General features: G+C 38.5%; 1 protein-coding gene and 1 long non-coding RNA gene across 8 annotated transcripts in view; one reads left to right on the forward strand and one right to left on the reverse strand.

Moving 5' to 3' along the window:
* The window catches only part of TBC1D5 (TBC1 domain family member 5), a 476,616-nt gene that overhangs the window by 263,375 nt on the left and 197,551 nt on the right, over nt 1-15,690 (forward strand). For all 7 annotated transcript variants that reach the window (XR_015733979.1, XM_087892584.1, XM_034402458.3 and 4 more), the window contains 4 exons: nt 2,213-2,301; nt 5,752-5,802; nt 5,891-5,960; nt 9,412-9,584. Coding sequence is in view for 6 of the 7 variants with exons in the window: in XM_087892584.1 (XP_087748710.1) it covers nt 2,213-2,301; nt 5,752-5,802; nt 5,891-5,960; nt 9,412-9,584 (383 nt within the window). In the remaining variant the exon portion in view is untranslated. The remainder of the gene's footprint in view (nt 1-2,212; nt 2,302-5,751; nt 5,803-5,890; nt 5,961-9,411; nt 9,585-15,690) is intronic.
* Nucleotides 1-15,690, reverse strand: part of LOC117655229 (uncharacterized) — an 80,681-nt gene that overhangs the window by 27,711 nt on the left and 37,280 nt on the right. The window lies entirely within an intron of this gene.

The raw sequence follows: 15,690 nt of genomic DNA on the forward strand, positions 1-15,690 counted from the left end.
GTTTATAATTGTTTTTATAACTTCTTGCTTATATCAGAACATTTGGCTTATTGAACCATTTGAAATTATCATCTGGACATACAAAGCAGGGTATTTCATTTCCAGCAAATCTTTCTTCCCTAAATATCATAAAATATTTGAAAGTTTTATTTCAAAACTTTGAAATATTTCAATATTTGAAATTTAAAATTAATAAAGAAAGAATAGTACAACGATGTCATTTTATTCCAATACAAACTGTTGAAGTATAAGAAAGAAGCCTAATGGAACTGTCATTGAAACTTTAAATTTAAAATATCTTTTTTTTTAAATCTAACATTGTGTGCTGGCTATTGTGCCAAGAATTTTAAATGGAAGAAACTGAAACTCTAATTGCATTTCCATTTTTCCTTTTTCAAATTTATATTTCTCTTTTAATTCATTAATACTACTAAAATAACCCTTACTCCTTTCTGATATACTTTTTATATCGTCCCAGAACTAAACGTAATATGTCAAAATTAGTATAGAACTCGTGCCAAAGCAATTGTGAAAGATTTTAAGCAAGTATAACTAATGATAACAAAAAGTTTCTAATGCACTTGATTATTGTTTGAACTAATCAGTAATGAATAGTGCTCCTTAGTTGCTGCAGTCATGCTTTGTTTTTAACAATGCTTTGATTCTCAAAGGAATTGTAGGAGATAGATATATCCAATGGTTACTGATTTTTGCTTTGGAAGATTTATCTTGTACAATAATTTATTTTAGGAAAGCAGTTCTTTCCTAAACATTGTTTAGGGAAATTGTTTCATGACTGAGCACATATGTTATTGGCAAAAGCAAAATTTAAAGAAAGACCCATCTACCCTTTTATATCCAAAGGACGTATTTAGCATTACAGTCTAGTTATGATATATACTTTAAGGTTAAGTATTTTATAAAGAAATCATAACAATAATATAAATAAATATAAATATAAAAGAAAAAAAACTATTAGCAGATAATAAAAGCAAAGGAAAACTAGCAGCAGAAATAAAACAGAGCAAATGTCTACAGTGCATGCATTAACTTAATTCTTGAAATGTGAATATGATCAAACGTTCTTCAATTCATACCAACAATGCAATATTATAGTTCCCAAGTAATCTTTCTTAGACATTTTCTATAGATGGTGCTACCAGTACTGAAAAAAATTATTTTGAGTTGGTGCAATGTTTTGAACAGAACTTGAAACCAAGGGTAAATATGGGAAGAGATGTTTTTTCCATTTAAACAACCTACTACAAGGGTGTCAAACTCAAGGACCACATCTGGCCCGTGGGGTACTTAAATCTGGCCCATGGGGCCAGCCTGGAAATATCAGTCCACAGTGCCTCTGTTTTCAGCCTCACCAGTCTCCAGCAGCACCCTATTTTGGTCGGCAGGGTGCTGCAGAAGGCATCCGTCCCATTTCTCCCCCGCTCCTCCCTGCCGGCCTATGGAGGAGAATTACAATGCTTTTCCAGCCCTCAAAGAAATCCAGTTTGACACCCCTGACCTACTGTATAGTAGGACTATGGGTTCCAAACAGTTTTCAATGGCAATGCTGTGCATTGCAGATAAGGTCATATTTCGAATGCTAGATCACCCTCAAACTACAAACCTGATCCATCATCTTCATCCCTCACTTCCATAGAACATTTCCTGGTGCATTCACATAAATACTGAAAATTATGAGGAGTAAGAACATAAGACATGGTCTACAATATCAGGTAAAATACTTATATAGGCCATTAGTCTGTGTCATATAGTGGTCACCTAGGTGGATTCAGTTATCTCACAGCATAGATGTAGATATTCTTCAATTATCATTTCCTATAATTGTTATAAAATGTATACTGCCTACCATTGAGGAGACTCTACTAACATCAGGACTAGTAATCATTGATTAGGTACTAGTCTTGATCCTCCATGAAAACCCCAGTGGCTCTGGTCTTTCTTCATAGTAGAGCTGTTATTATTCACAATACTATTTTTTAAACGAAAAAGAGTTTTAAATAGAGCTAAATGTAAGTGCTCGGTGGTGAACTCACTGATACTCTGCTATTTTAAAATGCTGTGATTTTTCCATTTGTTTGAGAATACTGTAAATACTGATTAAAATGTAATCAATATTAAAATCACTCAGTAATACAGAGTTGATAAATTCTGATACAGTAGATAAAATCAAACATTTTCTTTTTAATTGTAGGGCATGCATGAACTTTTAGCACCTATTGTCTTTATTCTGCATTGTGACCACCAAGCTTTTCTACATGCAAGTGAAGCAGCACAACCAAGGTAGGCACTCTAGATTTTTTTTTCATACAAAATACATTGCTACTAAAATAGCAATGTATTTGGAACTCCAAAGGTAGTATTTGTTCGCTTCAATTGCCAAAACTTATTATATTTGAAGAATGATATAATCACAGAGGAACATATTTTAACGTGGATGGAGCTCTCCAAATTCTAAAACTATATAATTGCTGTATTGCTTACTTCTACTGTCGTAGTTAGATATGGTAGATAATAAATACTAATAAAAGAAATTTTATTGATGTATGTCGTTTTTTATTTTAAATTTTAAACATAACTGTCAGTAAATATCCAAACTTTATATATTACTGTTTGGATTTCATATTAAATAAATACAAGCATGTGAATGCAAGCATATTTAAAATATGTCACTTAATATTAAAAACCCTGTATGTATAAGAAGAAACTTACATTTCATAGATAAGCTAAATATATAAATTTGTGAATTACTTCATATGCTTTCATTTTCAATCCTCAGAAAGATTTTAAACCCAATCTGAAAAGATTTACCTGTTCAAACTACTTAATATAGGCAGTCCTCAAGTTACAAATATAAAGGAGCCTGCCCATTCCATTCGTAACCTGAGGATTCATGGGAATGAATCTCGTACCTTGAACGTGATCACTCCCACCTTCCACCCACGCATTCGCTAATCAAATATGTGGTTTGTTAAGTGCACATGAGCTATTTCAGGGTGGGGAAGGCCATGGGGAAACCTAGTAATGGAACAGGCCACCACCCAAGTCCTCTCCAACCAACTGAAATACCTCATGCTCACCACAATTGTTTCCCCCCCCCAACCTGCCACACCAGGTCACTTACCGTGTGAAGATCTAGCAAGCTGCCTCCTTTCCAGTCCTCTCCAGCTATGGAGGGGTTCAATGGAGCCCCTCCATAGCTCCATTTTGGTGTGCGCAGGCCTCACCTAGCACTTTGCTGGCCAAAATGTAGCTTGTTTTAGTATGTGCAGGCCTTGCCCAACACTTTGCTGGCCAAAATAAAGTTCTGTTTTGGTGTACGCAGGCCTTTCCCGAGCAAGCCCATCCCTCCGACACTCTGTTTTGGCCTGCTCAGGCCTCGCCCAGCCTAGATAAGTGCCCCCGTGTTTATGAAAAAGTCTCAAAACTGCAAATCTTGCAGCACCACGTCAGTTGTTTGCCCTTACAAACAACCACAGAGGCTCTGCAACTTTCATCCTGCACAGGCCAAAACACAATGTCAGAGGGGCGGTCTGTACCTCTGTTTTGCCTCCATATCTCCGTTTTGGCCAGCAAAGTGCAGGACAAATGTTGCCAACCCGCTGTGGTTGTTCGTAAGGACGAACAATTGTTGCAAGATTCGTAGTTTCGGATTTGTTCATAAACAAAGCACCCAGGGGGTGCTTATTGTGTAACTTCAAATGTTCGCTTAGGGAACACTTGTAACTCAGGGATTACCTGTATTGCTCATACTTCTGAATAAGTCCTTTTCTATTATATTTAGCATCTAGAAGTCTTAAAATTCCAATAAATTGGTTTGTTATACTTATTTTGGGCAACAGCAGTTATACAATATATCAAGAGAACTATTAGTAATATCATTTGGGTTTACTTTCTATGCCAGTTCTGTATATTCATTTAATTTTTTTTAGTTAGCTGCTTTTTAGATAGAAAATACCTAATATTTGGGAACAATTTAAATGTAAGAGTCCTTTCTTGATAAATTGATGTTTAACCTCAGATTTATCATGTGGTCACTATTTGGAAATAGAAAGACTGAAGTGATACTTTTAGGCTGTTGACACCATTGTATTAACTCATGCAAGGGATCCCTAAATGATTTCTATTTTGCAAGATTGCTAATTCTATGATATTTCAGGAAATTTTACTCTTTTGAACTCCAAACTCTTGCATATGTGCCGCACATTTCTATAATGGTTGAAGCAACATCCATGATAATTTTAATCGTGCAGAGTTGTTAAATCTTGGGATTATTGGCACATGTTCTCTCATTCTCAACCACTTGAAACAGAAGAAGAGTCATTACCCACAGTGCTTTGTTCTGTGATGTCACTATAGATTATTGTAATGCTCAATATAGAGAACAAAAGTTTTGCTAAATGAAATCCTACCTATATTGAACCAGGTGCTCATCAAATAATTAGGAAATAGCTGGGATCTTATCACTCTTGACAAAATCTATATATATAAATGCGAAAACCACTCACACTATAAATCTCCAGATCCATAAAGCCTACGAACTTGACATTTCCCACGTATGTTCCTCTTGGCTTCTAGGTTCTCACTAAGAAAGGATTTTTCAAAATTACCATCAGAGCATTAGTATTTCCTATATTATGATTATCATGCTCTGATGCTAAGGAGTTCTATTCCCCCTCCCCACCTGAAAAGAAATCTGTTCCAAATGCAAAACACAAGCAGAGGACAGGAGTTTCACTTTCAGTTTTACTTTCACAGCAGCAAGCAGGAGATAGGATAGGGGAGGCTGAGGGAGAGAAGGGGATAGGATACAGGAAGCTTCTGTGGAGCAAGGCTGAGGGAGAGAAGGGGATAGCATAGGAGACATTTCTGTGGAGCAAGGCTGAGGGAGAGAAGGGGGATAGGATAGGGTTCTGTGGGGCAAGGCTGAAAGAGAAAAGGGGAGAGGAGAGACCAATTGTAAGTACTCATTAATTTTCAAGCTGTAAGTGTCAATTTATCAAGCCCGATCACATAGTTTCGTAGCGAAGCATGGGTATCCAGCTAGTCTATTCATATGAGCTGATAGTTTCACAATTTACTTGCTATGCCAGGCTATGTGCTCTTCCCTAGAATCAATTAGCCTACAAGAACTCTTTTCCTGAAGCAAAGGAAGGGAGAATCTCCAAGATCCAAATTCTTTGCATGCATATGCATGAAATTTAGTTAATAGGTGCAGGATCTAATGAGGAAAAAAGTATCAAATTTTTCAGTGGTGCATTCACTGGGCATATTATGCTTCTCCTTTCATATTAGAGTTCTAACCACAAAAGAAAATGAATAAGAATCATTGTCAATGATTAATTGCTGGTAAATAAGATTTAAAATATTTTTTATTAAAATAAAGTACTGTTTTAATATTGTATTTGACTGGTAAGCTTTTTGTTTGTTTTCAACAAACAGTGATCAATTATTCTAGATCAAATGTATTGAAATAATATATTGTGGCATTCAGTAATTTGTTATTTCAAATAATTAGATAGTTCTTCCATTGTTTTGCAGACAACATAACTAAGTTTTTATTCCTGATCTATAGAAAGACTGATCTATAGAGAGAGTAAAGACTCCATTTGTCTAAACTGGAATTATAATTTTAATGATAAAGGCTAGTTTTACTTAGCTTGCATTTCTATTATAAGTTATTTAAGGAAAATTCCAGAAATAAATGTTTAAATATATGTGTATTTTTTCCAGTGAGGAGATGAACATTCTTTTGAATCCTGACTACCTGGAGCATGATGCCTAGTATGTTCAATAATTTCCATTTGTTTTTAAATTTATGATTCTGATTATTACAATTATCATTCTTATGTAATGATATAATCTCTTTCAGTGCAATGTTCACCCATCTAATGAAAACAGCGGAACATTGGTTTTCAACCTATGAGCATGACAGTCAAAAGGTACCAGTTGATAGAAATTCATATGTAAAAATATTTTTTTAATTAATTATGTCTAATATTGAATGAAGTAAATATGCCATTTAAAATATGTTATAACAATATATTTGAAGATTTTAGTCTTAGATAACTTAAAATGTTTATGGTAAACAAATTTTATAGCTCCCTATTCCCGTGTACTGTACTAACTTAAAACAAAACTACATTAGTGTTTTTCAGATGGAGATCAGTAATCTGATCAAATCAAATGTATCACTTTGCTGTTTAATTCTTTATGTAATTTTCAGCATAAACTGCTGTTGTTGTTTTTCCTTTATGCCCAACTTTTAGCAACTCTGTGGAGCTTACAATTAATTAAAAATGCAAAACAAAAAGGAATCCAAATAAATATATAACCAAAAAAAAAAAAAAAAAACCCACCCAAGGACCTCACTTCTCATTCTGCCCCAAATGCTAGGAAAATTACCAGGTTTTTAACAGCTTTCTGAACATCATCAGATTTTAGCCAAATAGAACTTTGTGGTATAATTCCAAAAACAAGTTCTGAAGCAAAGAGGGCATTTTTTCTGGATCCCAAAAGACAATATTGCCTAATTGATGGGACTTGAAGTCCATCCATTCTGCCTAATTGCAGGAAATGGGCAGAAATAATTGGAAAAGAGTGATCCCTCATATATTTATTAAACAAATTTATGTTGCTGTCCCATCAGATGTATATCCTTAATAGATGGGACCCACAGCACACTATGTAACAAGGGAGTGGTAGTCTTTTAAAGGCCCCAAGTCATGTAGGATTTTAATGGTGTTGACCAATACCTTGAGTTGCATCTGAAAACAAATCAGGATCCAGTAGATGTGACACTGCAATTTGAATCAAGTGAAACGTTGGGATATTCTTCAAGGGTGGTTGCATTTAAATTACATTATTTATTTATTTTATTTTATTTATTTTTCATATTTGTATACCGCCCTACTCCCGAAGGACTCAGGGCGGTGAACAGCCATAATAAATACAAATACATATAGAAGTTAAAAACTATTAAAAAACAGATTAAGTAATTTAGGCTCAAAGATTAAAACATCCAAATTTATCTAAAGAGGTCTAAAACCCGATTTAAAAGCCAGTTTAAAAGCCAATTTAAAAGGGAGAGTTAGGCCAGACCAGCTTGTTGGAATAGAAATGTTTTCAGGGCACGGCGGAATATGCGTAAGTCTTGGATGTTTCGTAACTCCGGGGGAAGCCCATTCCAGATGGTAGGTGCCCCCACAGAAAAGGCTCTCCCCCTGGGGGCCGTCAGTCGACATTGTTTGGCCGACGGCACCCTGAGGAGTCCTTCTCTATGGGAGCGAACTGGTCAGTGAGAGGCTATTGGTGGCAGGAGGCGGTCTCGTAAGTACCCTGGTCCTGAGCCATGGAGCGCTCTAAAGATAGTAACCAAAACCTTGAAGTGCACCCGGAAGACCACCGGGAGCCAGTGCAGCTCACGCAGGAGGGGGGTTACATGAGAGCGCCACATTGCTCCCATCACCACCCGCGCGGCCGCATTCTGGACCAGTTGGAGCCTCCGGGTGCTTCTCAAGGGGAGCCCCATGTAGAGAGCATTACAATAATCCAGGCGTGAGGTGACAAGGGCGTGAGTGACCGTGCGTAACGAGTCCCGATCCAGAAAGGGACGCAACTGGCGAATCAGGCGAACCTGATAAAAAGTCCTCCTGGCCACGGCCGTCATATGCTCTTCTAAAGACAGCCGCGAGTCCAGGAGGATGCCCAAGTTGCGAACCCCATCTGTGGGGGCCAACGACTCGCCCCCAATAGTCAGAGATGGCGCCAACTGACTATATCGGGACGACGGAAACCACAGCCACTCGGTCTTGGATGGGTTGAGTCTGAGTTTGTTCCTCCCCATCCAGATCTGTACGGCCTCCAGGCACCGGGACATCACCTCGAGGGCATCATTGGGGTGGTCTGGGGAGGAGATGTACAGCTGGGTGTCATCAGCGTACTGATGGTACTTCACCCGAAAACCACGGATGATCTCACCCAGCGGCTTCACATAAATGTTGAATAGAAGGGGCGAGAGGACCAATCCTTGTGGCACCCCACATATAAGGGGCCTCGGGGTCGACCTCTGCCCCCCTGTCAACACAGACTGCGACCGGTCAGAGAGAAAGGAGGAGAACCACTGTAGAACAGTGCCCCCCACCCCCAACCCTTCCAACCGGTGCAGCATGATATCATGATCGATAGTATCAAAAGCCGCTGAGAGGTCTAGTAGGACCAGGACAGAGGAGCAACCACTGTCCCGAGCCCTCCAGAGATCATCAACCAATGCGACCAATGCTGTCTCTGTGCTGTACCCGGGCCTGAAGCCCGACTGGAATGGATCTAGATAATTCGATTCATCCAGGTACCGAGGCAGTTGTCGTGCAACCACACTCTCAACAACCTTTGCAACAAAGCGAAGGTTGGAGACAGGACGATAATTTGCTAACACAGCTGGATCCAGGGAGGGCTTCTTGAGGAGGGGCCTCACCACCGCCTCTTTCAAGACGTAACGTAATTATGTAACCCAAATGAGAGGTGACTAGGTTGTAGGTAACTGTGAGAAGGGCTTTTTTGTCCAGGAATGGACACATCCAGGCTGTGTGCCATGAAGGGCTTTGAAGGTGATAACTAACACTTTGAATTGTACCTGAATCGCATAATACACACACATACACACCAAGAAGTTCCTGTGACTTGTTCTCCACCAGCAGGAGATGAGTTCCTTTAAACAGATCATTGCATTATTATCATTAGGAATAATTAGGACAGAAAAATAGCTGTTCTCTGCCCTTATTGCCACAATGTGATCCAGCAACACTTTGTTCAGTCAGATTTAGTCTTCAACTTCCTCCATCTGTTCTTCAGGTTTCTCTTTTGGCACTACATCATCCTGAGCATCTTGGAAAGCCAAGAAACGGCCCAGATTGGCACACAGGAAAAGATTGTATATGAGGAATCTGGTCCAGGGGTTAGCCCTTGTTCATTCTTTGGCTAAACTACAGCCTCTTCCAAACTGGGGAAACCCCAGTCTCTTCTGGAAACCCTCAAAGACCATCATTTACCTGGGACAGGCTAATCAAACATACCCTACCTCACAGAGTAGGAGTTTAATCCATCTATCCATTTGAATTTTAAAATAGATAGTATGGCATCTCCAAGCTGCATTTCTATGGTGGGATGGGGAGAATCTCCTTTTGATGTTGATTTATCATATTTAGATTGTAGTCTTCGTAGATTAATAATACTGCTTACAACTTTGAAATCTAGAATCCTAAATGGAAAGTTTCCTTTCCTTTTAGTAGAATGTTCAGCTTCCACAGTCACAATTATCTTTTGGTAAACTCATTTGGGCATCTCAGTTAATAATTGACTTAAATTTATTTTTCTTGTTTTTATCAATTTTAATAGGAAAAAGATGCTGTGATGACCCCTATTCCATTTGCAAGACCACAAGATTTAGGTCCATCAATAGCTATTGTTGCAAAAGTTAATCAGATCCAAGATTATTTGCTAAAGAGACATGACACTGAACTTTACATGCATCTGAATAGGCTTGAGATTGCACCACAAATATATGGACTGTAAGTATTTGGTTTGATTAATTTTTAAATTCAGGAAATGTTAAAATGTTAAATTTAAAACACATCAAAAGAACTTTCAGTGATTTCCATCCGTCATATATGTTCCCTCTACTCTCATATTTCCAGATATATTCCAGAGTTCAGCACTTCAGAGTTTGCAAATATAGTTTGTTGAGTTATGATAAAACCATAGAAAATGGAACCAGAGAAGCTTACTTTTTACATCTTTGGGGGGAGAGGGAGAGCATGTTTAACAACTCTCAGTTCTAAAATTAGGCAGACATTAGATTATCAATGTAATAATGAACTAACAGGTTAACTAACTGTTAGTCACTTAAATGCTGTGCTTGCAACAAATCTTGCAGCAAGAGTTAAATTTCCTCAGGATAGCCTGCTGGAGCCATGGGCTTGGGATTTGCAGGTTCAGTTTCATAAGTAATGAAAGCTGCCTCTTTTCTTTTCCTTCTTAATTTTTTATTTTTCTTTCTGATATATCCTTAAATTTTCAACTTTTCTTCTCATTCTCAATTTCTAGTTCTCCATTTAGTCCTCTTACCTATAGGGATTTAAGGTTGCCCACACGACCATGATTTTATTTAACATGTCATTAAAATATAGTTTGAAGGGGAAAGGATGCATTGTATGATTGGCAGCAGGAATTGATTTATTATTCTTAAGTCCAGGAAACAATTTGGAATGTCCTCCTTCTGTTGTTATTTTTTAGCAAGCAAGCAAGAAGCCTAGCCTATAAGTTAGAAATTCTAGCATTAGCCAGCTGTGTTCTGTTGAAGCATACAGATTCACCTTGCTCATTCTTTGTCCCCCCGGCAAATCAGTGCAGATGGCTTCCTTAACTATTAGTGTTCATAGCAAAAATTTTGCAAATAAAACACCATAAGAATGATAAATGAATACAGATTGCATCCTGTATACGTGGTAAATGGCTACTAATGTTTTTCTTGCTTAGTATAAAATAATGTAATGTTTCAGAGATATCAACATTTTATAATGTTAATTAAAAGTAAAATATTGTATTAAAGATACTATAAATATTGTGCTCTAATTTATATAAAAATCATTTTAATAGGAATAAAATACAGAGCAGAGTTAAAGCAAGATTACTGTTCTTAGTAAACATATCCCTATCAAGCTTGAGTAAAATGTTTAATACATAGAGAGTTAGCCACTGTATTATTTAATTTTTTCAGAAATTATGTAAAATGAACATAATTCATTTTACATAATTCATTTTCAATAGGATATATACTGTATTTTAGTTTATGCTCTCCATCAGCCTATATAAATTAATGTTTGTAAGGTTGGACTCAGACCAAAGAAGCACCTGGTTCAAAAATATATTCAGTTATGTAATTAGTTGTTAGGCAATTACAGTTTATCAACTTAATCTATTTCAAATAGTTATTTTTGTGATGATTAAATTAGAGGAGAGAGCATTATGCATACTATCTTGACTGCCCAAAAGGAAAATGGCACATTTATTTAACTCTAAGTAAATAAATGATACCATAGATTTAAAAAGTTGTAGTTGAAATGCTACTACTAACAAATTAGAGAATAATAAATTAAGTCCACATTGTTCAGACCTGATTTAGATATAATTGTTAGGTGCCGTGATTTTGCATTATAGAAATGAATCTGGAACAAGGAATGGATATTCCTTTCTTCTAAATTTTCAGCAGAACAAATTTCTTTTAAGCCAGAGGTAGCCAACTTGTAGATTCAAAACTTATTGTACATAATAGTACTGGAGATAGGTCATTTTTTTTTAATTTTTTTTTTTTATTTTAAATTTATATACTGCCCTTCTCCCTGAGGACTCAGGGCGGTGTACAGCCAGAATTAAAAAACATGAAATACAAATACAAATGAAATACAAATACAAATATATTTAAATATATATTTTGAAATGGCCAAAATCTTGAAAGGTGCCATGTTGCTAACCTCTTATTTATGTATTTTATCTATTAATCTTATTATCAGATTGTATAACAGAGTTCTGCAACCTTTCCAGCTTTGCAGATAGGCCGTGGGGAAAAGGGATGGTTCTGTGCAAGCAATAGGCACACAACTCCATTTGTGTGCACACTGTGCACTTGCACCCTCTAACTCACACTTGAGTGTGCATGCATGCGCTCGCTCACTCCCTACACAAGTGGGGATGCATGCATGGACTTGCCCGCCATTTCTGCAATCCGGTTCCGAACTACTCAAGCCCAATAATGGGCCGCAGCCCAGGGATTATGGACTCCTGCTGTATAACACATGTAATAGCTTTGGGTGGCATAGAAAATTCAGAAACTTTGTATGATAGAAGAAGCTTATTAAAGTGATCTTATTTAGAATAGAATAAAATAGAATAGGAGTGGAGTGGAGTGGAGTGGAATGGAGTGGAGTAGGACAGGACAGAACAGGACAGGACAGGACAGAATAGAATTCTTTATTGGCCAAGTATGGTTGGACCCACAAGGAATTTGTCTTTGGTGCATATGCTCTCGGTGTACATCTTTTATGTACACTGCGAGCATATGCACCAAGACAAATTCCTTGTGTGTCCAATCACACTTGACCAATAAAGAATTCTATTCTATTCTATTCTATTCTATTCTATTCTATTCTATTCTATTCTATTCTATTCTATTCTATTCTATTCTATTCCATTCCATTCCATTCCATTCCATTCCATTCCATTCCATTCCATTCCATTCCATTTATATTTGATAGCTATCCACTTAAGATACTTTTAATATCTTACTTCATGTAAAGCCGATGTTTCTTGAATATCAGAAAAAGAAAACAGATCATTTATACAACTTCTCTCAACAAAATAGATGTCCATTCAATTTTATAATAAAGTACCTCACCACTCAACCCAATATAGCCCAACCAAATAAGCTGTGGAAAGGGTAATGCTGCCATACATTAAAAACATCCCAGAAATTACCAACAGACTATTACAATCAGATGGTATCACTATAGCATACAAACCATATAAAGCCCTCCAAAACATCCTAAATAAACCAAAAGAGCCAGCAGCTCAGGGAAAAAAAACCCGGAATCATCTACAACATACAGTGTAAGGACAGCTACTATGTAAGATAAATTAGCAGAGCACATCTATGAAAACCAACTTGCAGTTAGAAGACATGAAAACTCGTTAGTTTCACAACATGAACAAACTTAACCATACTTTCAACTAGGAAACTGAACATCCTGGACCAAGCAAAATCCAAAAACACAAAAGAGTTCCGGGAAGCCTGGCCATCAATGGTCACATAGAAACAACATCTACATACTATTCAAAAGAGATAATCAAAACCCTAAAAAGGAAATAAACAGATGAAACGCTTCCTCATCAACAAACAATATCTAGATGAGCAGAGATTAACACCAAGATTAATATCAGATCAACAATCAAAAGCCAACATTATCCTAATCAAGAAACTACCAAACAGCTAAAAGTAAACAACAGCCCAATCAATGAACCACCGAAATCACTCTCACCAACATTGGATATGGACAGGTCAAGTCACTAATATATAAAATGAGATCAAACTCCACTCCTTACTAGCATTGATGATGTTACCTAGTTTGGTAATGAAACATCTGCAAGAAAACAGCCAAGCTCAGAGTGTACCAAGTACCCCACACTGTTCAGTCCAAATATACCTTATGCAAAGGCAATGTTTCTTGAGTTCTTGTGTTCATAGCATGGTTTATTTTTCCTTAGAAAGATGAACAATTGAAACATTAATCTAGAACAGTGCCAGTGAAAAGGCAAAGTCATAATGAGCAATGAAATTGTGCACTAATTGAGTTGGAATTGGTGGAAAGGTAATCTGCAGCTGTTCCCCTTGCAGTGTGTTGTAGATAGGCTGCAATAATTTGTAGAGTGTTCTGTGTGTCCAGGTAAAGGAGGATGTGAAGAAAGAGTTGAGATTTAACTAGTTGTATATTATGCATATTGTGCTAGAGCAGGGGTGTCAAACTCAATTTCATTGAAGGCCACATCAGCATTATGGTTGTCCTCAAAGGACCAGTTTTATGTAAGACTATGATGACTCACAGTGGCCAGATATAAATCTTTGGGTCAATATGTCTGGGTGGTCACAGCCAGGTTGCTGTGACTGGGTGGACATGGTTGCCTTGACGCCACTCACTGGGTGCGGCTGACTCTGGATGGAACAAGTCGCACCAGCTAACTCAATATGGGGACAATTTAGTGCCTCACAAGCTTCTGGACTCCCCAAACTGCTGGCAGCCAAGTGCGTGCACATGCACGCACACACATACCCTGCATTCTGAGTTTGGGGAAGGAGAGGACCTTCTCCCCAAACTCAGGCATGATGGGCAATTTGCAAACTCAGATGTGGATAAAAGACTCCAAGCTTGGAATGCTGTGTGTGCGTGTGTATGCACAGAATGCAAAACATTCCTCCAATCCTAGAATCATTGGCATTTCCCTGTCCAGTGTTCCCTCCCAGCAAAACAGGAGGTGGAGAATGACATAACTACATATGGAAGCGCAAAGGAGAAAGTTTGTACAAGGTAGTTTCTCCAAATCCAACTTCTGCCTTGACAGATCTCTGGAGAGTAAGAGGAGGAGGCAAGTGTTCCCCGGTCCTACACAAGGGAGGTTGGTCCACATTTCCAATCGTGTGGTAAGGACGCTGGCTTGTTGGGTCAGCCTTCCGTCAGGCAGGTCCCCTGCTACCTCCTATTCTTCTCTCCAAAGATCTGTCAAGGCAGAAGTTGGACTCCGTCAAAATTGCTTCCTGCAAACTTTCTTCTCCACACTTCAACATGCAGCAGTGTTGTCCTCTGCCTCTTGTGGGGGGGGGGGGGGCAGGCAAGGCTGGAAGGGGGAATCTCCAGTGGAGGAAGGTGACACCTGGGTGAACCCCAAAGCCTTGTCCACCAAAGGAGCCTCACTATCCCTCTCAGACCATGCAGAGAACCACTGGACAACACGGGCTGTCCAGAGCCCTGGGTAGCGAAGGGCAAGTGTCGAGCCTGGCCCTCAAGTTCCCAGGGCACCAGCCCAGCCCCGCTTCCCTGAGGTGGTACCTGGCCATGCTTACATCCTCCTCGGGTGCTGCTGCGGTGCTCACTTTTCTTGGCTGGGTTGCTAATGCTGGGTGCGGGAGGGCAAAGTGCATGGGTTAGAGGGAGGCTCACTCCCTCTCCATGTGAGGAAACATGGCTTTCTAATCAAAGTATCCTCAGTGATAGGATAGGAGACCATCAGGAGGAGGGAACAAGGGGTTGGCAAGAGAGCAGCTTGGCTGTTGGTGGCCAAGTGCTAAGGCAGGACTTCCCTCAGACCCTCCCTCCCTCTCATTCCAATCTCACTTCTTCCACCCGCCTTCCCTGCCTCCCTCCTCATTCTCTCTCTCTCCCTCCCTCTCTATCTCTCTCTTCCTCTCCCTCTCCCTCCCTCCCTCCCTCCCTCTCTCTCTCCCCCCCAATGAGTTATAGTATAGTATTATATTGTAATCCACTTCTCATTTTGGATTGTATCTAACATTTGTTGAAACAGAAGTTAACTTAGGTTTATTTTTACTTGCATTTTCTTTAACTATTCTCTTACCAGATAATAAAAAACACCTATTTTGAAAGATTAGTAATTTAAAATAATGGTAAAAAGACTGACTTTCATTAACATATACATTTCTGTACAGATACTCCAAGGGCTGTTTATTTATTTGTTACATTTATTTGCCATCTATCTCATTATGGGGCTAGTTTAGGGAGCTTACAAGAATAAAAAGGAAGAAATATGAAAAGGCATGTAAACAGAAATAAAATAATAGGACAATAAACTAAATTATGACAAAGGAACAGAATGAGAAGAAATATATCAATATGACTGCTAAAAAGATGGAGAAGTGAAATGCAGAGAGCAAAGGGAAGGGAGGTGGATTGAAGAAGGAGGACTACCTACCGTGTTTCCCTGAAAATACAACCTATCACAAAAATAAGACCTAGCATGGTTTTTCATGCGGCTCGCAAAATAAGCCCTAGTTCAGTGCGTAATCAGCGGGGGTGGGCAGTGGGCATGGCCAGCATTGGAGATGGAGAGACCGCA

This window comes from Pantherophis guttatus, chromosome 4 (genome assembly GCF_059756535.1).
Source record: "Pantherophis guttatus breed Tessera chromosome 4, ASM5975653v1, whole genome shotgun sequence".
Taxonomy (NCBI): domain Eukaryota; kingdom Metazoa; phylum Chordata; class Lepidosauria; order Squamata; family Colubridae; genus Pantherophis; species Pantherophis guttatus.